Genomic DNA, 24,426 nt, shown 5'->3' with positions numbered 1-24,426 from the left:
AAAGAAGGACCAGCATAGCTACCTTAGACGGACTAAGTAGGGAAGGTTCAGCTCATAGAGACTGTGGAGGGAGAGAATAGAGGGGGAGACAGCTGTGGGTGGAATCTGGGCATCTTGATGTTAGATGCTAAAAGAAGATTATGATAGAGAGAATTCAGAAGCTGTAAAGCTATTCTGAGAGAAAACTGCTAACTTATCTAGCCATTTCTGTATGTATAAGCCAAGACATTTATTTCCTTTTACTATTTATTTCCATTTCATTTATCTGCGAAAATGCACCAAAAGCAAGGCTGTGGAGGTAAATATTAATTTCTTTCTTTGAAAGACAGTACCTAACAGGAGAATAGGATGCTGCAAACCTCCTCCCTCGCCTGGTAGCAAACTATGTGGAGGAAGGAAGGAGGGTGGGTGATAAACATTGAGGTCCTCAGGAAACATGTCCACAAACTACAGTGCACGCCAGGTAAGTGTGGTGGTATCATGTGGTGAGCAGAAGGAGAAAGCCACAATGAGCTCATGTGATACACACGCCTGTACTTAGTATGGCAGGGTGAAGGCTGCAGAGAAGGGCAGATGAGGTTTAAAGCGATGTTTGCAATGAGCTCTTCGTATCTAAGCTCCTTAGCAGCTTACCCACAGACCAAGCCTTTATTTCATAAAGCAAGGCAGACATTTCTGAGAAGTCCAGGCCTCAGCCCATCTACGCTCGCTCTCTTACCATCATGCTGAACATTTCTGTCTATTTTGTCTGCTACCTTTTCTAGGTGATGAAGTCCATTTAAGAGAACCCTTTTTCCATTTGTTTCTTGTCTTTAATTTCTAGCCCCAGGTTGGTCTTGTCACCAAAACCTGTACTACATTCGTCTATTGATTCTTATGCATGGAACATCACAATGGATCATTGGGAAAGGTGACAGATGATGCTAACTGTGCATTTCACTGAAGTCCTAGCATAAGCACGTGTTAGGTTAAGCAGGTCAAGCTAACTTGGGGCTCCCCAAGTCCACCTTCTCCACATACTTAGGAGCTCCACAGTAAGGATGAGCCAGAGGCAAGGAGCTGCTTTACAGAGGGGCTTATGAGCCTTTGGAATATGTGTGGTCCTCAAGCATTCTAAGTGTCACCTGCTCATTCTGCTTTTCTGCCATTTCTGTAGGCATGCACTGCCTACCCTGTTCCCACAGAAGTCAACAGCTGTTTCGTACTGTGGTTACTGAACACGCCCTTAAGCCTCACTCCAGTTCCTCATACATACTATCTGTTCCCTCTTCACAAATGGCATCATGAAGCCCCTAGGGTCCAGTGACTCAACTAAGGTCGAGCAGCTTACAAAGAGCAAACGCTGGACCTGGTACGCATGAGTGGAACCTAGAGCTGGCGAGCGTGGCAGTGACTAACAGTATCGCATGCCCCAGATTGATAGGGTAGAATTATTGCTCTTTAGCTATCCGAGGCAGACAAAGCTTGTACAGCTCTAACCATTCTCTTTGTTCAAAATGATCACTCCAGCAGTTTAATCTATTAGCACAGGCTTAAAATTGTTCTCTGCCACAGAAATAATATGGCTTTCACAGTGTCATTACCCCCTGAGACAGATACTCTATTTCTCCCAATGCTGCATCTAATATGTCTGTTAGCTAAGTTATTAGCAGCACAGAGAGTCTAATAGAAAACCTTAATCCATGGGACTGCATAAATTATTCACAACATCAGGTCCTATGTTCAGTACTTCTGCTCACCTCAGATGTTCCAGAATGATGCTAGTGACCTATCCTTGGCAGATCTATTGCTGCTGGAGAGCAGCTTCCTGTGGAGACCCTGTCTCTCTCTTCGCCTTCATCTCATGGTCTGCTCTGCAGCATGGATGGATATTTTGATATGTCATGTCATCCGGGATCTTCCAATCACTCCACTCGTTCCATATTCCTCACCTCTCCTTCCTTCTCGCCCTTCTTCAGCTTCCTCTCCACTGTCTATATAAAACCCATCCCCACAAGCTTAAATCCTCTCCTTCCCAACTTTCAAGAAAGTCTCAGATATCGCTCTTGCTCACAGACCCTCAAGGAAGATGCAGCCTGTGTCACTCCCCAGGCCTTTATGAGCCCAAATTGGTTTTGTGTTACAGTCCACCTCTAAGTTCTCTAAGCAGACCTATAGCATCTGGTGAGAACAGCAATACTTGCTGTGCAGATAAGCATCAGTGTTTCTTTACCCTAGCCATCACTCACCTGATGTGAAGCATCTGAAGGATCTTAGCACCCAAGCCTCAGAGAGTGTGAGGCTCTGGGAAGATGGAAAGGTGCCTGCAAGGTACTACACTTAACACAGCCATGGATGGCCAAGTACAGGATAAGGCCATACCCAGGTTCCTGTGCTTCGGGTGGACATGAGCTTCAGGTAATAAGTTACTCCAACCCAAAACTGAGCCAAAAGGGAAGCAGGTGGTTGGACCACCAAACAGCCTCTCCCCTAGTCTCTCATCAGTTTCTTGGGCTGGATCTTATTTTATTATCTCTTTAATAAGAGTACACTGAAAGACTCCATGCCCTCAGTCATACCTCATGATCATACAACAGAGAGCAGGACCAACAGCATAATCCTCTGGACTGGGCACAATCTATATTGTATCCTCAGCACCCAACATTGGCCAAGAGAAAACCACGAAGAGGTAGCTGCCTTGTTCTATAGAAAGACCACAGAAAGGGGGTGGTCCACTGGAAGCCTGCAGTGAGTACTTCTTCCTCTTGGCAGCTCTTGGCCTTCGGCTCACAGACCTCAGCACCTTCAGAGTCTCAACCTGAGCACATGCTCTTCTGTTTGAGACTACACCAACTACTACCTCCTGGGGTACCAAAACAGCCCAGAGACATGGTCAAGGATGCAGACATATGGCAAACCAAGATAATTAATGGAAGAAAGAGCTGTAACTCATGGTTGAATCCCAGCAGCAATGGGGAAAGGAGAAAACATTCTCACTAGCTGGCATTGATAGGAACTCTTTAAATCCACCAAGGATCAGAAGAAACAGGACACATCTGCGACATCCCTTCACCCAGAGCTCTCAAAACAGTGTGCAAATAACTCCTTGGCACCAGATCCTGAACACCTGTGCTGGGGCTAATGACCACATCCTTATCAGCACCATCTACTTAAATAGGTTTGAGCTCAGTCCCCATGGGGCATTGGAACTGCAAGGCTTCATACAGCAAAAGTTGGACCCAGCATGGCATATAAATACATGGTTAAAGGAAGATGAAAAATACTTCAGCTGGCCAATAATGAGAAGAAACCAGAAGGACAGAGTGGGGAGACACTGTCTTATCATATAGTTTATATCTATGAATAAATACAACTAGCAGTACCCTTCTAGTACATTCTGCCATCATACCAAGACTGAGGGTCACTGAAGGACTGCAAGCAGACAAGTGGATTCAACCCACGGATCCTAGTTGAAGGGTCTTGTCAGGATAGGGACCCTTATGCCTTTCAAGAGACAGAAAGTCAAGACTACCATCATCTCTGCCACTGTTGCTGCCATGCTAGGAGACTGCATAACTTAGGCATCCTTCACATCTCAAATAACTTGAGTCAGGTTCCTTTTTATTAGGTCATGCCTTGGAGAATGCTTTCTCTAGATATCATTAGTGTCCATGGTAAACAAGTATCTGGGGCTGCAGCCCAGCAAATGGCTGAAGCCACTTCTTAAAGAATCCAAGAGCCAAACTCTTGCGTGTGTGTGTGTGTGTGTGTGTGTGTGTGTGAGAGAGAGAGAGAGAGAGAGAGAGAGAGAGAGAGAGAGAGACTCCGAGAAAACATGGAAAGATGGGTTTGCACACATATACATGTCTATGTGTAGGGAATTATGCATATGTGTGTCTGTCTATGCTAGTTTTATGTCAACTAGACAAAGACTATAGTCTTCTGAGAGGAGGGAAGTTTAATTAAGAAAATGACTCCAGAAGATTGAGCTGTAAGTAGACAAAAGCATAGGGCATTTTATTTATTAGGGATTGATGACAAAAGGCCCGGCCCATTGTGGGTAGGGCCACTCGTGGGCTGGTGGTCCTGGGTTCTTTAATAAAGCAGTCTGCACAAGCCATGAGGAACAAGTCAGTAAGCACCACTCCTCCATGGCCCCTGCATCAGTTCCTGCCTCTAGATTGCTGCACTGCTTGAGTTCCTGAGGTCCTCAGCTAGCCACTGATTGATCCATCATTTAAAGCATCCAGTGTCCTGTGCCATGATCTTTCTCAGTCATGGCTTACTGCAACCACATCATAAAGCCTGGGGTCACTCTAGAACTGGCAAGAACCTTTCCATATGGCTTTGTGCAGTAAGACCAGGTTTTCACCCAGTGGGTCACAGCTTTGATTGAGCTAACCCTGAGATGTCAACTTGTCACTTCCAAACTATGAGAGCAGAACCTACACTCTACTATTCACTTCCTAAATACAATTGTTCTCCCTCTTATTATTGTACTGCTCATGGTGTATACTGATCCCAAACCTGCCTTCTCTCAGCCTTGCTGGTAGCTGGTGTAACCATGGTGGACTCTGCTCCAATGGCAAGAGAGAAACTTAAAAGGGTCTACTATCCTTCTGTGCCAGGACTCAGAAGTATGGAGTTGGTCTCAGTGAGCTGACACCCACACACCAACACTTCCTTAGATTCTCAAGGCCACCTGGCCAGCCTCTTTGGCATAAAGACTTCTTCCACTTTGAGATTTAGCAGAGTGGGGAAGAAGGTATCTTGCTCCTGATGTCACCTCTTTGCATCTAGCTTCATTCTCTATCTCTCCTAAACAGATTAACGATAAGTCAGCCAGCTGGCCATCTTAAGTCCAGTCAAGTTAGCACTATTTTGCAAGTAGGTGCAGCCACAAATACACAGGTTCAGTATCTACAGAGAAACTATCTTCCTGCTCTGAATCTGTATGTGGTTGTGGCTGAGTATGAGTATGATAAATGAGTCTATTTACTTTGCCTTAGTATACTTAGAACACTAGACTGTTTTTGTCTTTTGGTCATGTGTATGGGTACCTTGGGTAGTAAAATAAATGTGACATAGTATCTACTCTTCAACGAAACTTTTGGGTTCATGGCCTAGTGACTGTGAGCTGCCAGCCATCTGCCCTCATAGCAGCTAACCTTGCTACTTATAGCTAGCCCGGGGCTGATATCCTCAGAGCCATTATCTTACTGTCACTTCACTTCAGCCTGGCCTGTGTCATTGTGCTTAGGTGTTCCCACATATACTCTGTAAGATAGAAGCAAAGGATGTAATGAATGGTTTCATCCAAAATGCCCGGACTCCCAGAACGGTCACAGATACTTGTCAGACAGAACCAAGTGAGAAAGCAGCCTCCGCTTACATGGCTTCTCCCGCGCACCTTTTGGTTCTGAAGAGGAGCACACCCCTCCCAGCAGTTAGAATCTCCCCGCTGCTTGGATGATCAACACACCATGTCTTCCCCTGCACTCCCAGAAGAGAGGCAGATCTGTCTCATGGGGATCACAGCAGGCACACTCCCTGTCACAAACTAGCTTAGGAGTAGAGCCCCATGCATTGGAAACAGAGACACTTTAAACACAATCCCAAATTTATTGAGGAAAGAGAAATGATAAATGAATGTGCTTTGTGGGAAAACATCATAAGTTTCTAACTTTAGAAATATGTATATTTATATAGAAGACCAAATGGGGTGATGCTATCTCCAAGAAACTTGTACAAATAACAAAAATATTCACAGACAGGAAGAAGCCATTCCTGAAGATAGAAAGCCCTTTTAAAGGGACAGAATGAAAGGATGGAGAAAAGCTGTGACTCCCCCCACACCAGGCAACCATCTTTCACAGGGGTTACCTCCTCTGTTCACTATTTTTCTCTTAGTAGTAGGCAGATAGCTGATATTTTTCTTTTATGGGAACATACAGCTCAGATAAAATTCAAAGTCAAGATTTGATAGCAGCTTGCTAATATCTGTTCCCAGTCTCTATAGCAATCTCCGGGATCTGAGATGCTGGGCCTCATGGTGGGCATAGAACCACAACTGTATCATGGGTCTGAAGCGTAGGGCAGGCTCTGATGCAGAGTGCCATGTGTTTACTCAAGCTTGTCCACTTGAGCTCCCTGACCTAATATGAATGGGAAGGACCAACTGTCTTTGAGAAAGAATTTGGTAAAAGGAAGATTAAAAATGGTGGGTAGCCTTCTTCCTGGCCTCTAAATCACAGGAGAAGGACAAAAAGTTTCCATGTTGGACAAATCAACTTGCTGCACAATGCACAGGGGTCTCATTAACTGGACACCTTACAGTTCTCTATGCCTTAGGAGTCTATGTCCCATTTAACCTGCCCTCACTTGCCTGCGGGGTAGGGAGAAGTAGATCCTTGTCTTGTAAACTATAAGCAATGCGGAGAGCAGCATGGTAACTCGGAAGGAGTGAGTGAGGAATGGTCCTCACAGTTACCATGAGGTGCTGTTCCTTCAGGAGCAAGAGCTCACACCTGGCTCCATCCCCAAAAGATGGCCTTCCAACACATGAACCAACCCTGCACACTTGGCACAAGCTTCTCCCTAGGATGCATACATGCTACCTGCTTTACAGTGGGTGCTCAATAAATATTGACATGTGCTTGTTTAGTGGGCACCAGAGAGGTATTTTAAAGGCCCACTGAAACAGACAGTAGAGTGGTCACAGTGAGAGGTAGAGGAAGATGTGGCATTTTGCTATCTGAACATCTTTCCATACGTAGACACTCTTACCGGAGATGTTATTTTGCTGTATTTTATGCTTAGTACAAGCAAGTGCTTATCACTGCCAGGATCTTCCCACAGGGCCTCTCCAGGTTAAAGCTTTCAGGCATATATCCCTGTGAGGCTTTGCCTCTAGTAGCAAGCCTTCTGGTCAGATAACCATTTTATACAGCTCTACAATTCCTCAAGAGAAAAGATCCCCACCCTACCCACCCTGTCACTGCAGAGCACTGCACTCCCAGTGCTCATTGCCCACCATTTTCTCAGCCTAGTAGCTAAGGGCCGGAACAAGGCCTTCACCAGGACTGTCCCTGCCTTTTGTTGGACATCCTAGGGATGCTTCTCTGTTAGCAGATGTACTGGTTACTTTTCTGTTGTTGTGTTGAAACACCATGACCAAGAGCAACTTTAAAAAAAAAAGAAACAAGAGTTTGTTTTGACTCCCATTCACAGAACACAAGGGCTCCCCTCTCAGCTATTTCTTAAAGTGAAGAGGCCCTAGCTTTCAGATCAGTGTGCCTTCTTGCTCACAGTCGCCTACCTTTTCACTTTGGTCCCTCAGCATCAGTCACATCAAATCAGCTGTAGCAGAGCACCTTAGACCAAGTGGCTTATGAACAGCAGGAGTTTATTTTTGTATTTTTCTCACTCAGAAAGAATAGAAAAGGAAAGGCTAGTACCACAGTCCCAATGTGGCTGGGGTCTAGAAAGGACCGTGTTCACCACAGCATATGCTTCTTGTAATCTTATGGTTTAAGGAGTGTGAAGGAGATTTGAGGCCTAATTTAATGGCATTAGTCCCATTCATGAGTGTTCCATCTCTATGTCCTACTCTTCCCAAAGCCCTACTTTCTAATGCTATTATTGCATGTGGGGTTAAATGGTAGCATATGCATTCGGAGATACAGGCATTCACTCCATAATGGCCTCTCCCAGGGAGGACTGCGGTTGTGAAAATAACTCAAATGACTCAACATGAGGTTGTATACACAGGGGCCCACAGGCATGTGTTAATTTAGGTTAATGTAATTGTTTTCACTCTAGGATGAGCCGTACAACAGACTCTCCTAAGAAACAGGTGGGTCTAGAGAGGTAGCTCCATAAGAGTGTACTTGGCTAGCCTGGGCAAAGTTCTGAGTTCAATACCTAGCCTCACAAAAGATAAAAAGGAAAAAAAGTATCATTTTACCTTGCTGAGACTCTCAGTATGGAGCCTAGATAAATGTTTGCTGCCTGCTGAACAGAATCATCAAAAGAAAAACATTCATAATTGAATTCTACACATATAGTAAGGAGTTAAGGAGTTATGCTGTATCTGGAGTGCCAAGAGCTAAGATACTGCAGTCTTAACATGTACCAAGCCCAGGGCCAACTGCTTCATTTACATAATCTATTCAATGGCCCCACTGGGGAGATTTTATTATTTTAAAATATTACAGAGAATGAAACTGAAGTTCATTGAGAAATACTTTTCCAAGGTCACAAGCTATAAAGAGACAGATCTGGGGTTCAAACCAGGCATTCTTTACCTCTCATTCTGGTATTTGCATAAGCTCAATACTCACGGTTGTGCCCAGGGAGACCCAGCCACTTCAACACACCCTAGATTGACACCCATGTCACAGATTTTGTGGAAGGCATGCCTTTGTGATTTCCACGCAGCGAGGCACCTATAGCCTGCCTGGAGATGATAAGACTGCTCAGTAAAAGCACTCCAGCTCAGTCAGCTCAGCATCCTTGGTTCTGAGCTCACAGTCATTATTACAAATACACATGATGCCTGGGAAATGGGCCAGGCCCTGAGTCAGGTGCTTGAGAGCGGAGGGACATCGAGACTAACTAAACCTCCACCTACCGTTACAGATCTTCAGTGTGATAAGCACTAACTATAGATACACCCATACTAGGTTATGGTTTGAACAAAGTCTTTAAGAACTGGATGAAGAAGAGGGTCCTGCTGCCATTCCACATTTCATTGCTGCTCAGAAAGGGAGGAGAGCTTCTTGCAGGGAGTCGTCACTGCCACGCAACTTCTCTCTACTTAGAGATGGGGGGTAGGGACAGAGAGCAAATGGAGTGTTCTTCCAGATGAAGCCCTTTCTGGGCAAGCAGGAAGACAATATATGTCTGTGGACTATTCTCTGACCAGGGCCATATAAAGGCAGGTTACTGCATACAGGTCTAATGTTAACATAGAATATTTGGGTCTCATTTGATTATTCAGTGACTATACCCATTATCTAGCCTAAGAAATTAACTGAAAGGCAGTAGCTTATAACAACCCTAACTTCCCTGACCCAAATTGTACAGGTGGCTATCACTAACTGGAGATGCTCTCTATTTCACAGACCATAGATCTTATTCGGCTTCAGTAACCAAGCTTCCTCCTTTAGAATCTAGAATATCACCTAACCACAAAGAAGCAGGGTCACTTATATTCATAGGCTCTAGAGGACTGTACCCTGTAGCTTAAAAGGTCCACTAAGAGCTTACTGAAAGCTCACCACCAGGAAGAAGCCATGTCATACAAACTGGCAGCTCTCATCCTGGGCCACGCCTACATTTGGATTGGTTAGGGAAACAAAGAGGAGGAAGGGGTAAGAAGTGGATAGTTTGTACTGAGGGGAATTCCTGTGGCCAGGATGGAGGCTACTGGCACATCTACATCTGATGCACAAGTCACAAGGTGGGAATCAGTGCTATAGGAAAGGAAGAAAAGGCAGCTATAGGCTGGTGCATGCTAAGCAAGGGATGCGGGTTGGAAGCAAAAGGGCCTTGGAGTTAGTGGGACCACAGTGAGGAGGTTCTAATCTAAGTTAATGGGCACGTCCTAGGTCATCAGAAGAGTTATAAGAGCTGGAGAGGTGCATAGTCTAACTCAGGGGGTGTGTGGCAAGACCAGTGATTATATCTTTAAAAAACTTCCCAATGTCAGCACTACTAGCACTGGAGAACACATTTTGATGAGTGAAAACCTAGATAAGAGCAGCAGCCATAGACAAAGGGAGTTTTAAGGCATCTTATACAGGTGAGACTTGAAGAACATGCTGGTAGGTAAGTGACATACAGAAGGCAAGAGGAGCAAGGTTCCAAAATCAATGCCTATGTGGCATGTTTGGATTGGTTAGGGAAAACAAAGAGGAGGAAGGGGTAAGAACTGGATAGTTTGCACTGAGGGGAATTCCTGTGGCCAGGATGGAGGCTACTGGCTCAGTGGGAGCTCACAGCAAGGGCTAAGCCAGAGGTGTACTGTGTAGGGACAAATCTAAGAAAGGTCACTTCACATCATATCTCCTATTTCCTCCTCTCAGGGGAGAACTGCCCTTGCCTTATCTCCACACCTTAAATAGACTCAGTGAGTTTAACTATCCATATACTTTCCCAGAGTCCATATACTTTCCCAGAGTAAAGTTGCAGAGAGAAGGGATAGGACTAGAGAAAATTTATCAGCAGGGGTGGGAAATAGGTACCAAGCAAACTGTAATGAATGACTGTATCAAAACTCAAGTGGGATTCTGCAGCTTGTAGAGGACCACAGGGGGAGAAGCAATGCTCAGTATGGGTATCCTCAGCTCTGACAGTGGGATGTACAGGGAGACTAGCATCCTCAGCTTTGACAGTGGGATGTACAGGGAGCCTGGCATCCTCAGCTCTGACAGTGGGATGTACAGGGGAGACTGGCATCCTCAGCTCTGACAGTGGGATGTACAGCGGAGACTGGCATCCTCAGCTCTGAGTGTGGGATGTACAGGGAGACTGGCATCCTCAGGTCTGACAGTGGGATGTACAGGGGAGACTGGTATCTTCAGCTCTGATAGTGGGATGTACAGGGGAGACTGGCATCCTCAGCTCTGACAGTGGGATGTACAGGGGAGACTGGCATCCTCAGCTCTGACAGTGGGATGTACAGGGAGGCTGGCATCCTCAGCTCTAAAGGAGGGATACATGGAAGGGCACCATAATGAGACAGACAGAAGCCTTTATTCAGTTTCTGTAGACCATTTCTCATATGTCCAGAGTCATATCATGTGGCTTATGATTACTTCTAAGATTTCACAAAGAAATGGACTTTGCAGCAACTACCAATGCATGGGAGGGCTCAGCAAGTAATAAAAGAGCTTTGAGAGGCAGCCATTTGGCATGTCAGCCATCAGACATTATGCCAGGGGCAGAACTCTCTGAAAAGGAATGCCATTTAGAAAGAAGAAAGAGAAGAGGTTTGAAAAGCTGGGGAGAGCTAAGGAGGGCCTACAGAGGACAAAGGTGGCACTAAGTTACAAGAGAAGGTCAGCTGCCCTTCTGTCCCAGCGTCTCCATACCAAATGCCAGTTCAGCAACAACGGAACAAATGCTCTGTAAAGAAGGTGCAGTGTGAGCGTGCCCTAGGAGGGTACCTATGCGTATGTTAGGATCATGATAGAATTAAAGATGGCAGGGACTTGTGATCAAGTCAATTTTATGGCAAAGCTCCTGAGGCAGGAGCCAAAAAGGATTGACCAACCAAAAACAAACCATGAGGTGAGAAGTCTTTCACAGAGAGGACTGTGATGGGGTAGCAGGAAGAACAGTCATTTTCACAAAGGACCCAAAGAGTGGCAAATACAAGCACTCAAAAGAGCAGGAGGCAGAAGGATCAGAGCAAGTTCCTAGCTAGTGAGACCCTGTCTCAAAGAACAAACCAAACTAAATCAAACATACAAACAGAAGAGCTGGGAATTAAACAATAACAGCAAAACCTGGCTTGGAGGCATCTGCTGGAATCCTGAAGCATTAGATTCCCAGACCCCAGCAAGTCAGCAAGTGCTTACTTTCTGTCTCTGTGACATGCACTGGTCTGAGTATCAGCAAATACACACACACACACACACACACACACACACACAAATGCACACATGCATATTCCTTAATCTTTTATAAAGACTCTCTTAAATGCACCTGAGAGGGTATAACACAAGCTAGCATTTTGTTAGTGGTGTAAGACTACTGAGTAGCTGTTACCTGTGGTATGTGTTACACATACCAGACCAACATGAAGTCCCACCAGCCTAGGGATGGGAAACAAAAATAGAGAAGGGGCCAGGCCTGCTGGGGCCTACTTTCATCTCTAGCCCCTGGTTGTCTTGAACCTCAGGAGAAGCTGATTCCAGCCCCCACACAAACAAAACTTTCAAATTCCATTATTTCATGTCATTTGCACTAAAGGGGCAACAAAGAAAAAGAAAGCTAATCTTCCTGAGGTCAAGGAGAGAGGAGAAGCCTCACCTTGAGCCACCGTAAGGCCCTTCAGCTGCCAGATATCCTCTATACTATGTAGGGGTCTTGGGCCAGACTGCTTGGCGTGTGATTACAATAAAATGGAAGAGAATGATTTCTTTCAAATGGTCATGGGAAGAGACTCTGGAGCCGCTTCATCTAAATCCTTTCCCATATGGCTCAGCCCATAGTCTGGCTATAGTCTCAAGTCATGCTCAGCTTTATGAGCTAAGGCAAGAGTCCATGCTGGGCTCTCCTTGCAGGGCACATGGGCTCTTGGGCCAGGGGCTGTACTTGGAAGTTCCTCTGTACAGCAGCTTCTCTTAGCACATAGTCCAGATGTGTGCTAAGATGGTGACAGTGAACTTGGAAAGCTTAAAAATTGGGGACAAATCACTTTTAATTATTGCTAATTATATTAATATTATTTAATTATTGCTAATTATTTTTGGAATGTCCCAATGATGCATTCCTTAAAGAGCTGGTCCACAGGGGTAATACTGGTAGGAGAAGGCAGGAGCTTTAGGAAGTAGGGCCTTGCAGAAGACAGTGAGATTACGGGGACAGCTCCTAGAACAGAATACTTAGATTTCCAGCCCTTCCCATTCTCACATTGTAGTTCCAGTGCCATAAGGTGGGGATCTTTGCTTCACTATATATTTTGGGCCTCATGAGCCTCAATAGATATAGATATCACCTCATAAGCACCACATATAGAACAGGGCGTGGTAGTGCATGCCTGTAATCCCAGGGCTGGAAAGTAGACACAAGAAGATCCCAGGGACTTTCTGGTCAACCAGTAAAGACAATCAGAATCCCAGGGTCAGTGAGAGATTCAGGCTCAGAAGAGGTGGAGAGTGATGGAAGAGGATATGCAGTATCCACCTTTGGCCTCTACAGGTACGCGAGTGGGCACACCCACCCACTAAATTCTCATGCATGCACATGCATATACCTCACACACATATAAAAAAGTAAATCCATACAAAACCTAGAATCTATCTGGACCCTGTAAAATAAGTACAGGAAACAGACAATTCTGCTTTAAAAGATATAAAATCATGGCATGCAACAGGAATTTCAAACACTGTTGTTATATGTCCTCATGTGCTTCTATGACAGACACGGAAGCTTTTTTTTTCTCTTCAGTATTAACAGGAGGTGATTGGAAAATCAACACATGAAGCCAACAGTGCAAGCAAAACTAGTCAGTCTTTGTTGGTCAATTGTTCTGTGTCCTGACTTGGGTTGTAGCAAGAGGAAGTCTTACTACTGCTGCCCTGTGCTCTGCTCTTGATGAGAGGCAGCACTGGGCAATCCAGCAGGGGGGCAGGACTCCATCAGGGAGTCAGCAGTCTCATTAGCACACATGGTTTCCTGACTGAAAATATCCTAAGTCAGTGCGTAATTAAAAGAAAAAAGATCAATCAACCCAATAAATGCAACCAAAGTAAACGTAAATGATGGGATAATTTAATCAGAGGACAGACATTCCTTCACCTACCGAAGCTTGAGATATTTCAGTCCCTCTGCTACAGGTGTGGGCAGGTTAACATCTGTCTATCTGGCCATCCACCTCTCCCTCCCTCCCTCCTTCCCTCCCTCTATTTTTATTCATTATGAGCCACACGTGAAAGGGAGGCTCGGTCCTTGGAATATTTCCATATGTCGCCCCGCATGACAGAATTCCCAGTTCCACTTGCAGCTCTAGGTTGAAGTAAGAAGATTCTTCTGGGGCACCACTGTCCCCTCCTACTGTGCAAATTTGGACTTGCTTACATGAGTTGTATTGATGCGTATCTGCCTTCTCCTCTGTTGGGCTGACAGTCCAATGGATAGAGTCGTATTTAAGCAGGACTCTAAATTTGCAACCTCATGGATGGCAGCACTGCCTGTGACACTTACTAATTCACAGCCCTGAGTAGCAGTCAATCAATATTTTTAATAGAAAGAAGACACAGATGACAATAAGCTGCACCTTCTGAAGTCTTAGCATTCACGTGTACAAACCAAGCAAAGTACTCCCAATACTTCTCTAGTGAAACCAGATCTACTTTAAGATTCTACATACCAGGATAAATGTGAGGAGTTCCAGAAGATATGCATAAGACAATCTGAAGCCTGAAATGTAGCAAATGCCAGGAAAAAAACCCAAAAAGGCTAGAATGTCTATTTTTCATCAAGATACTGCAGAGTTAAGCATTTATCTTTCTGGTGTCTGACTTCTATCCAAGACCTGGAGAAAAACTTCATTATGGAATAAGGGTTCCAGGACACCCAATTCAAATACTCCTCTACAAGACGTCTGTCTCTGGATCAAGAAATCCAGGGTTAAACCAGAAGTTCCTATGCCCCAGAGGATTGTATGGCATGGACTTCATGGGTTGCACCATGTACTGAGTACAGTCATAGAGATAACAGTGAGATAGCCACTCTTAATCCCAAAGGCAGTTAGTGTTAGCCAGGGCACATGACCCAGGAGAGCATATATTAGATCCATTGTGAGAAGTGTCTTTGTTAGTGCCAAGGAAAAGCACACACACACACACACACACACATACTCACTCACATACACACACACTAACTCACACACACACATACACACACACACCCTTTAAGTTAAACGTTTCATGTTTCCTTCTTATTTTCAGTCAGAAAAAACCTACACTAATTTTACATTAAAGATCGGGTAACTCTAGTAGCTCATGCCTCAAACTTCAGAGACATCTTGCCCAACAACCGTTTGTCCCACAGCCTTCAGTCCACATGCGCTGGTCCCCCTCCAGCCGGGATATATACACTGGCTCTGCATTGGTTCAGCAGTTTACATTTTTCATGGCGCACTACTTTATTCCCGCTCTATCCCTTTCCACAGGGAGTAGCCACCCTGATGGCAGGCGTGGGTTCCTTCCTGGAACTCCAGCATCACAGCTCTGACTGACAACAGCAAGTGCTCAATAAATACGCAGTGACTCATTAAAAAAAAAAAACACACACACACAGCTAGGCAAAGATCTATATAGAGAAACTTACTTTATGCATTTTAAGTATATGGTTTCCTGGTTCCAATGTGCTTACTGGTTTTGTTTTATACCTTTAAAGTAGCTGTGTAAACTACTCTTGAAAACTGAGTATATAGGAAAGAGGCAGGTGTGAGTGAGCAGAGGAAGCTGATTATCCCATGCACTGTATTCTAACTGACTGGTGGCGTCTCTTCTGAGAAGACACAGGAGAGAAGGAGCGGATATGAGGAGCTCTGGGACAACGTGATAGAAAAACCCTTCTTTCCAACCCATCATTTTCTTCCTCTCCTGTACAAACATAAAGTGATGATGCTTCTCTTTTAAAAGGACAGTCCATGGGCAAATATTCCTGGGCATCCCTGGCTGTCCCCACGCTTCCTACTAGTTTACTTCTTGGTAGGTTCTCATTATGCTCATTTGCATTCTATGATTCTCTGAAAGGAAATGAAGAGTCTCCTCGGTGCTTCTAAAACACCTGGGTTCTTTCTCTAACACATCTGCATACACACAGCCACTCAAGACACAATCCCTAATAATTCAAGAAGAAGACCAATTTCAGTTTAAATTCTACTCTAGGCAAGCTGAAGTTATGAGGAAAAAGAAAGGAGAAAGATGGGTAGTGGCTTGAGCAGACAAATACCGAACAGAGGGACCTCACCTGCTTTACAACAGTCACTGTGCCGGGCGCCATGGCAACCACGGAGGCCACAGCAGCAGCATCGTGGGTCTCCGAACCTAGTTCAATGATCTGCTGCAGGATATTCACAGCGGTGGGGTCAAGTCGATCACCTATGGGAAAGAAGCAACAGGACCATTAAGCTCTCTGCACTGAATGGCATCCAAGGGCCAACTGGCCCCTAGACATGAAGACTATGGGGGTATAACTATTCCAGGGTGTTCATGGATTCTCAGAAATCACTTATTCAGAGAAGAATACTTTACAGCTTACTACATATTTCCTACAAGAACTGCTCAAGGCCTGACTGAAACCATAAGGGGATGGCATGATGGTATGATCACTTGGACACAAAAAGCAGAAATATGCCCCAGGCCATTGGGGCGATGACACCACAAACATGGAACTGGAGCCCAGATGAACTAGATCGTGATGTAGTTACACAAACCGCCCTTCGGTGTCATAACTGAGGATTTCCGGCTGACATGCTCAGATGCAGAGCTGGTTTCCCCTAAGGGCATCATAGATGGGCAGTGGAAGCATGCCGAGTGACAGGCAGGACACCCAAGAATGTCTTCCTCATTCAGCCAGGGTTTCTGAACTATAAAACAATTTTAGCTTGCTGTTGTTTTAATCTTGTCAAAAGACAGGGGCCCACATCACCAGGGCAGCAACTTGGCACACCCTCCCTGCTCTCTCCCACCATCTGCTGCCCATCTGTAATCCTCCTGAGCACACCCTCACCCAGATCATTAATTTACTCAAATGGAAATTACTGCTTGGTCTCTGTGCTTCGTAATGCCATGAAATGATTGCCAATGTTTACACCCCCATTCACCGCTTTCTGCAGGCCTTCAGCCAACACAGATCAACCAGTAAGAGATTGGAAAAGAGAATTTTGACATGATCAGTGCAGTAGGTAGAATTGGCCTAAGATGGAGGAGGTGACCTGCATATGCTCACACCACACCACATAGTACTCCCCCCACCCCCAACCCCTTCTGCAGCACACCTGCCTAGACCTGGGGGATGATTCAGAAGTGCCTTGCAGCTAAACACTTTAAATTCCACATACAAAAATGTTTACTTTGGTGAGTCACTGAGGTTGGATTTTAATTCTTCCTACCTGCCCTCCCCACTGATCATTACCCAGCCCAAGCTTTAGGTCAGCCAGGAGCTGAGGTTCCCACTGGGAATACAGATAAAGAAAACAGATAAGGCATAATCCCTCCCTTAATCCTTCCTGGGCTGCCAGGCTCCTGAGACCCATGTGTAAGCACATCAGCCTAACACATGGTATTGGAGGGCAGTTAGGGGACAGTATAGAGAAGTCTGGTGGGATCCCAGCAGGCGACATGCAAGCTAAGTGCTGAAGATAGGGGTAAGCTAGGCAGAAAAGTGCCATGAGGGGACCACAAAATAGCACATATACATATAAGAAATGCAGCCTACGTGAATAACTGCAGAGTTTGCTCTGCACCACAGCCTAGAGGCAAGAAGCAAGACAAGCAGGCAGCCAGGAGTTGAAGGAGGAGGTCTGGCCTGCTGAGCGACAAAGAGGAGACAGCATCTGGGGCACCCTGGGCAGACACTGGTGGACATGTGGGCATGTGCATATCACCTCTCCAAGAAAAAACACATTGGGAAAATGGCCATATGCTCATAGACTCTCCAAGAATACACACTGGTTAGAAATTGCACACAGTCATGGATTCTCTAAGGAAAGACATGGGTGGGCAAATGGACATGTGTACATAGAAGCTCTAAAGAAAGACAGTTTTGGGCTAGTAGACACTCTATGGGAAGACACTAGTGGGCAAATAGGTATGTGATCATGGGAGATGCAGACATCACTAACCACTGAGACAGAAACACAAATTCAATCAAGGACTCAGTGGTGAGAGTCTCTCTTAACAGCTTAGCCTTGACTATGGTAGAAATGAAGGTGCTGTGGACCCAGTTTGCTCTAGCCTGATAGGCAGCAGCAGTTAATTGCTCAGAAACAGATACTCATAGGTGTTTGGATGGAGCTTTCTTAGGACCCAGGATTGAGGACCTCAAGTCAGGACAGGAGCATTCTCTTATTTTCCATTACCATTTGTTCTCACCTAATGCTTTCCCATTAATCTTGCTTGCTTGACTCAGCCCCTAATATGCATGTGCTCTGGCACTCCTAGAGCTTTGGGAAAACTGTTTCCAAGTACAGTGTCCAGTTTAGAAACAGATCAAATAAATTCAAAGTCATCACATTTGATTTAAAAATATGATCTGGCTTTTTGGGGAAAATGAAGACAGATGAGTGGTCCTGAGCACACAAGTGTATATTTGTATGCCTGGGGTGATCCATTGCTACATTACATCCTATGCCACCCACTGTTATCACCTGCCTGGACACTTGGATCCTGGGATAAGACCCGAGGAATAGAGGCCATGAGGTAAGTCAGGAGAACCAGACTCCAATTCTGTGACCTAGAGGACTCTTAACCAACTATGTTCAGTGAACATAATTCATAGTACTGCAAATAAGTAAGAATGGTAAGACTGCTCATACCTAAGGCTGCACTAGAAATAAGACTGAGCTATGTAGGCCCCACTCTGGCTAGGTTCATTCTAAAGCATTTACAGAGAAAGACATGCTGGTTTATTTATTACATAAAGAGAAACACAGAGGAGGATATCATCCTAAGTGAGGTAACCCAATCACAAAAGAACACATATGATATGCACTCACTGATAAGTGGGTATCAGAAGCTCAGAATACTTAGAAGGGGGAACAAAATACCCATGGAAGGAGTGAATGACCATCCAGAGACTGCTCCACTTGGGGATCCATCCCATAAACAACCTCCAAACCCAGACACTATGGCAGATGCCAACAAGAGCTTGCTGACAGGACCCTGATATAGCTGTCTCCTGAGAGGCTCTGCCAGTGCCTGGCAAATACAGAAGTGGATGCTCACAATCATCTATTGGACGGAGCACAGGGTCCCCAATGAAGGAGCTAGAGAAAGTACCCAAGGAGCTGAAGGGGTTTGCAGGCCCATAGGAGGATCATCAATATGAACTATCCAGTACACCCAGAGCTCCCAGGGACTAAACCACCAATCAAAGAAAACATATGGTGGGACTTTTGGTTCTAGCTGTATATGTAGCAGAAGAAGGCCTAGTCAGTCATCAATGGGAGAAGAGGCCCTAGGTCCTTTGAAGGTTCTATGCCCCAGGATAGGGGAATGCCAGGGCCAGGAATGTGAGTGGGTGGGTTGGGGAGCAGAGGGAGGGGATAGGGGATTTTCAGACAGGAAACTAGGAAAGGGGATAACATTTGAAATGTAAATAAAGAAAATATATTATGAGAGAGAGAGAGAGAGAGAGAGAGAGAGAGAGAGAGAGAGAGAGAGAGAGAGAGAAACACAAAAGTGAGAAATAAAACCAGGTATGTCCTCACCACTCTCGGAGGTATATCTCAGGTCCTGAAGTGCAGCCACAGCTGCTTGTGTCCCCTGAACATCTTCAGCTTCAGTGATGTAGAGATACTGGGTGGAGGCCTCCTCTGGAGTCTCTGCTGCTGGCTAAATAAAAACATCATGTCTCAGCATCCTTCCATGACATTACCAGCAACCCAAAATTCCAGGATGAGAGAAACCCATACAGGAGAGCGGCATTTAACACTTCACTGGCTTAGCTCCCCCAAGAGCCATCTGCTCTAATAGATGCATTGCCCAAAGATAACATTTCCTCTTGAGGGTCAAGACCTTATGGCCACTGTGTGGAGAAGCTTGTTGCTCCCCATGCTCATGGTACAAAGTGAAGCATGCTGTTTTCAATGAACACACTTGAGTATGTTTTTCTACAGGCTTCTCTCTCCTCCCACTGCTACCAACATTGTTTGTAATGTGCCTCTTACACTGAGGCCTCCAGCCACAAAGCTAACAAAGGAAAGGATCAGTCATGGAGGAAAATGGGAAAGGAAGAATGCATTGTTACTTAGCACTAAAGCACAGGCCCTACCATACAGTGAGGTCATACTGAACCTTAGCTACTGACATGCATCAAATTGCTATACAAAGGATGTGGAAGGACATATTCTGCAATGTCAGGATATGTGATGGCAGGAGGGCCCAAGTGTCACTCAAAGATATCTTATACCACAAGGAGAGAAGCAAGGAAATTAGATAGTCACAGGAACAATATTAATAGATCTCTTTCTGGGAAGAAACACAACTAATCCTGTAAGGTGAGGGTCATGAATCTCACCAATAAAAACAAAAGGCAGCACTTTGGCCAAAGTGTATAGGAGCCAACATTATGCTCTATTGACACCTGTGAGTAACTGACAAGAGTTCCAGAGGAGCATGTAACTGTCCTTTTGGTCAGTCAGCCAGTTCAGCTATACTTGCTTGACATAAAGGAAACACCCAATAAATATCAAATGAATACAGAAACTATTAGAAAGATCATTTCTCTTTAGAATAGCATTAAGCAACGTACTGGGGTTTGTTGTGTGTCAACTTGATACAAATTATTGTCATCAGAGAGAAAGGAGCCTTAGTTGAGGAAATGTCTCCATGAGATCCAGCTGTAAGGCATTTTCTCAGTGATCAATGGAGGTGAGGGGGGAAGAGCCTAGCCCATTGTGGGTGGTGCCATCACTTGGTGGTGGTCCTGAGTTCTATAAAAATGTAGGATGAGCAAGCCATGTGAAGCAATTCAGTAAGCAGCACCCTCCATGACTTCTGCATCAGCTCCTGACTACAGGATCCTGCCATGTTTGAGCTCCTGTCCTGACTTTCTTAAATAATGAACAGCAATGTGAATGTGTAAGCTAAATAAACCCTTTCCTCTCCAACTTGCTTTTTGATCATGGTGTTTCGTTACAGCAATAGAAACCCTAATTAAGACAAGTTGGTGCCAAGATTGTATGATGTTGCTGTACCAGACGTGACCATGGTTTTGGAAGAACTGTGGAAGAACTTTGAAACTTTGAGCTAGAAGAGCCATTGAGTGTTAAGAAATCAGTGTGGAATGTTCTATGGAAACTTGGAAGATAAGAATGTTGAGAACAGTGCAGAAGATAGAAGCCTGGCTTGTGAAGTTTCAGAGGGAAGTTTAAAGACTATCAGGGCCACTTGCTATTTTAAGATTCTGTCATTATGGTTAGCTGGGGCTAAAGAAGCAGCTGCGACTAACATGACACCAGAACTTCTAAAACAAACCTTTGCTTTACTGGGATACTCAATGCTGGTTGGCTGGAGCTGTGAATTTCGCAGTAATTAAGCCTAGGCCAGCATCACTGAGGTGAAATCTTCTGGAAAATGTTTCCTGAGAGTCAACACACACAAGCTGTGCTCCAGAGGCAACTAAGTGGTTGTACTTTGAGTTGGCAACCAAGCTTGACAGAGTAAGAGTCATCACATGGCACTGGTTCTGAAGGTACTGGTTTGAGGGACTATGAAGAGCAACTGAGGCTTGGCACAGTGAGAGGCCAGGAGGGGCCACTAGTGAAGGTGCAACCTCAATAACCATTGAGGTTATTGGTGAAGGTGCTGCCCAGGTGCCAATAGTTTTGGAGATGCCAGTACCATGGGATGACCACTAAGAACAGCAGCAGCAGTGGAGTGGAGCCAGATGGAGCCTAAAAGACAAGCTGTGTGTGTGTTGCAGAGGGCAGAGCTTGAGGAATGATCCAAGCCCTTTGGAGGAGTCCAGAAGATCATGAGTGGATCCCAGACATTGGCTGGTTGGAATTTGCTTCTGCTTTGACTTGATTGTGACGATGCTGACTCTTCCCTCTTGAAATAATAAAGCATCTTGCTGGAACCCACAGCTGAGAGACTGAATTTTAAAAGACTTTGTACTTTAAAAGAGATTGGCTATTTTAAAGGAACTGACATTTTAATGTATCCAGTTTTGTAAAGAATGTAGGACTTTTAGTTATTTATGTTTTTAATGTGAGATCATGGTGATATCCCTAGGATGGTGAGCAAGCCATGTGAAGAAGGCCAAGAAGTAGCACCTCTCCATTCTTTACAATACCTTCTCTAGGTTCTTGCCCAGTTTAAGTTCCTGTCCTGACATCTTTTGGTGATGAACAGCAATATGGAAGTATAAGCAGAATAAACCCTTTCTTCCACAACTTGCTTTTTATCTGTGGTGTTTTGTTGCAGTTATAGAAACCCTTACTAAGACAAGTAATATACTACCCAACTCTGGACGCAAGTGCCTTAGCTTATGAAAGAGCTGCTCTCCTTTTGGGGGAACCAGGTAATGATAACATCCAGTAAGAGTAGTGCTCTCTGTAAGGCATTCTTAGGAGATAAATGACAATCCAAAGTGCCAGGCAGCCAGTGTGTCATCCCACTGTGTCCAGCTTCCAGGCAAGTGCTTATTTTTTTGTGTACTGTTTTGTGAGGGTTAAAGCCCTACTAATAGTTCTAGAATAGGCTGGAGGGACCTGACTTAGCAAGCTTTCCATCATGAATTAGTATCCCAGTGTCTGTTTCTTTAACAGACAACAAATTCTGTAGCATGAACTTAAGAGTTCTGGAAAAAAATTGTGGCACCGTTTATGGTAATGTGACACTGAGCTTGCGATCAGCACCGACAGTACTGAGGGCTTGTCACGGGAACTCCAGCATGTTACAGGATTCTCCCTGTCAGCTTTCCAATCTACCGGCCCACTACATGGTTGACAACACTAAGGGTAAACTGAGTCACCAATGGCTCAAGGTCAAACAGATTATAGATAACACAGACAAGTTTAAAGCCTGTCACCCCTAACCCTAACCTGTTAGTCTTAATTTATAAAATACATATAGAAGTAAAGAGAGAAGAATGACAAACTTCCACATACTGGTCACACATCACCTGATAAAAACAATTATCAAGTCCCAATCAGTGGTCTCGCCCATGGTCCCACATCCTCCGTGACAGGCGCTTGGATGTGTTAGGGGATGCCTAGGCGCATGCCACACCCACAGTTTGAGGTCAGAGGACAACTATGTGGAGTTGGTTCTTTACTTCCATATTATATGGGTTCCAGATCAAGCTTAGGCCACCAGGCAGGCACAGGAAATGAATCACACATTGTGCTGTCTTGCTGTGGCTTCACCCCTGATAGCTCTGAAGTAAATCAGATTCATTGTTTCTTCCACAAGTATTTCAAGTGAGGGGAGATGTGGAATTTTCCACTAGTGAGGTGACATTGATATTCAAAAGCTTTTGGAGTTTTCAGCATTGTAGATTCTGAATTTTGTTTTGTTTTGTTTTAATTAGGGAATTTCAACATGTAGACGATGGCAAATAATAACAGTAAACCACACGAGTTCCGAGTTCTTTGATTCCAAGTTGGCACTAAGGCTCCATGTAGCTTTGGCCTCTGCTTATTGTAAAATCTTCAAATGGTGAAAACACAGTTCCACTTATATATAGAGCATTCTCATGAGAACTTTGCTCAATTATAAAATACACAATAAAGAGTTTCAGAGATTAAGCATAGTACTGTAGCAGGCACTCTGGGCAGACTGCAGCACTCATTGGCTCTCTGACTTTGGCCCTAGAGTATCCAGCAACATACTGTTTCCATAGTTACTTGTTTCTGACTTTAGTGAAAACCCTCTAGTGCTTCCAAATGAAGCAAGACACTGGCTTATGGCCAAAACACACCCTTTCGTCCTCTTAAGGAGCACCCACTTCAGTCTACTGAAAGTGTGTAATAGGTGAACGATGCTGGCTGTCACAAGCCTTTTGGCATCTATGAAGATGATTGTTCCATTTCTTCCCCCAGTTCATGGTGAGCTATATCAACATATACAGTTCCTCCATGAAGACATGATTTCCGAACTCTCCAAAGTAATCTCGGCACAGTTGTGGTGTTTCAGTATTTTTGTGTGCTATGAATTGTTTCAAAGACCTTACTCCTGCCTGGTTATAACCAGGTACTCTCTAAACCCACTGTCAGCTGAGGTGTCTGTGATTGCCAGAGAGTGATGACCCTTGCCAGTGTCTGGAAACAACTGTAATTGTCTCAGTGACGTCCAGAGAGGCAGGGTGATGCTAGAGGTACCTGGTAGGAAAGGGCTAGAGATGGAGCTAAGCTTCCTACAAGGTCCAGAATAGTCCGCTTACAACAAAGAATCATGCAGATCAAAACATGAAACAAACAGTACCCCCAGAGCTCCCAGGGACTAAACCACCAACCAAAGAGCCATGGAGGGACCCACGCTCCAGCCGCATATCTGCTACAAAAGTTGGCCTTGTTAGACATCAATGGGAGGAGAAGCCCTTGGTCCTGTGAAGGCTCAATGCCCCAGTGTAGGGGAATGTGAGAACAGGGAATCGAGAGTAGGTGGATTGATGAGCAGGGGGAGGGGGAAAGGGATAGGGGGTCTTCGAAGGGGATTCAAGGAAAGGGAAGGATACCAGTTGAAATGTAAATAAAGAAAATATCTAATAAAAAATCTTTAAAAAAACAAACAAACAAAAAAACCCCACCAATAGTATTGAGTCTAAGAAGCCCTACCTAGAATGACTGCAATCTGCCCACTGTAGTGGCATCTGGTACTTTAAGATGGGTGGCTGCTGGTGCTCATAATGGCGACAGATTCAAGTTCCTAGGGGAAACAGCTAGTGGGAAGGACCTGGAACCAGAAAATAGGGCTCCTTCGAATTCTCTCTGTGAGGATAGCAACAGACCACTTGCCTTTTCCTCTGCTGGGTGTA

General features: G+C 44.8%; 1 protein-coding gene across 2 annotated transcripts in view; it reads right to left on the bottom strand.

Annotated features, from left to right (window-relative positions):
- Nucleotides 1-24,426, bottom strand: part of Zfat (zinc finger and AT-hook domain containing) — a 183,701-nt gene that overhangs the window by 1,690 nt on the left and 157,585 nt on the right. For both annotated transcript variants that reach the window (XM_021182879.3, XM_029469960.2), the window contains exons 14-15: nucleotides 19,154-19,277; nucleotides 15,691-15,821 (exon numbers count right to left, since the gene is read on the bottom strand). In XM_021182879.3, the coding sequence (XP_021038538.1) occupies nucleotides 15,691-15,821; nucleotides 19,154-19,277 (255 nt within the window). The remainder of the gene's footprint in view (nucleotides 1-15,690; nucleotides 15,822-19,153; nucleotides 19,278-24,426) is intronic.

This window comes from Mus caroli, unplaced genomic scaffold (assembly GCF_978045245.1).
Source record: "Mus caroli unplaced genomic scaffold, Mus_caroli_1 scaffold_16, whole genome shotgun sequence".
Taxonomy (NCBI): Eukaryota; Metazoa; Chordata; class Mammalia; order Rodentia; family Muridae; genus Mus; species Mus caroli.
This window is presented reverse-complemented; position numbering and strand designations above follow the sequence as displayed.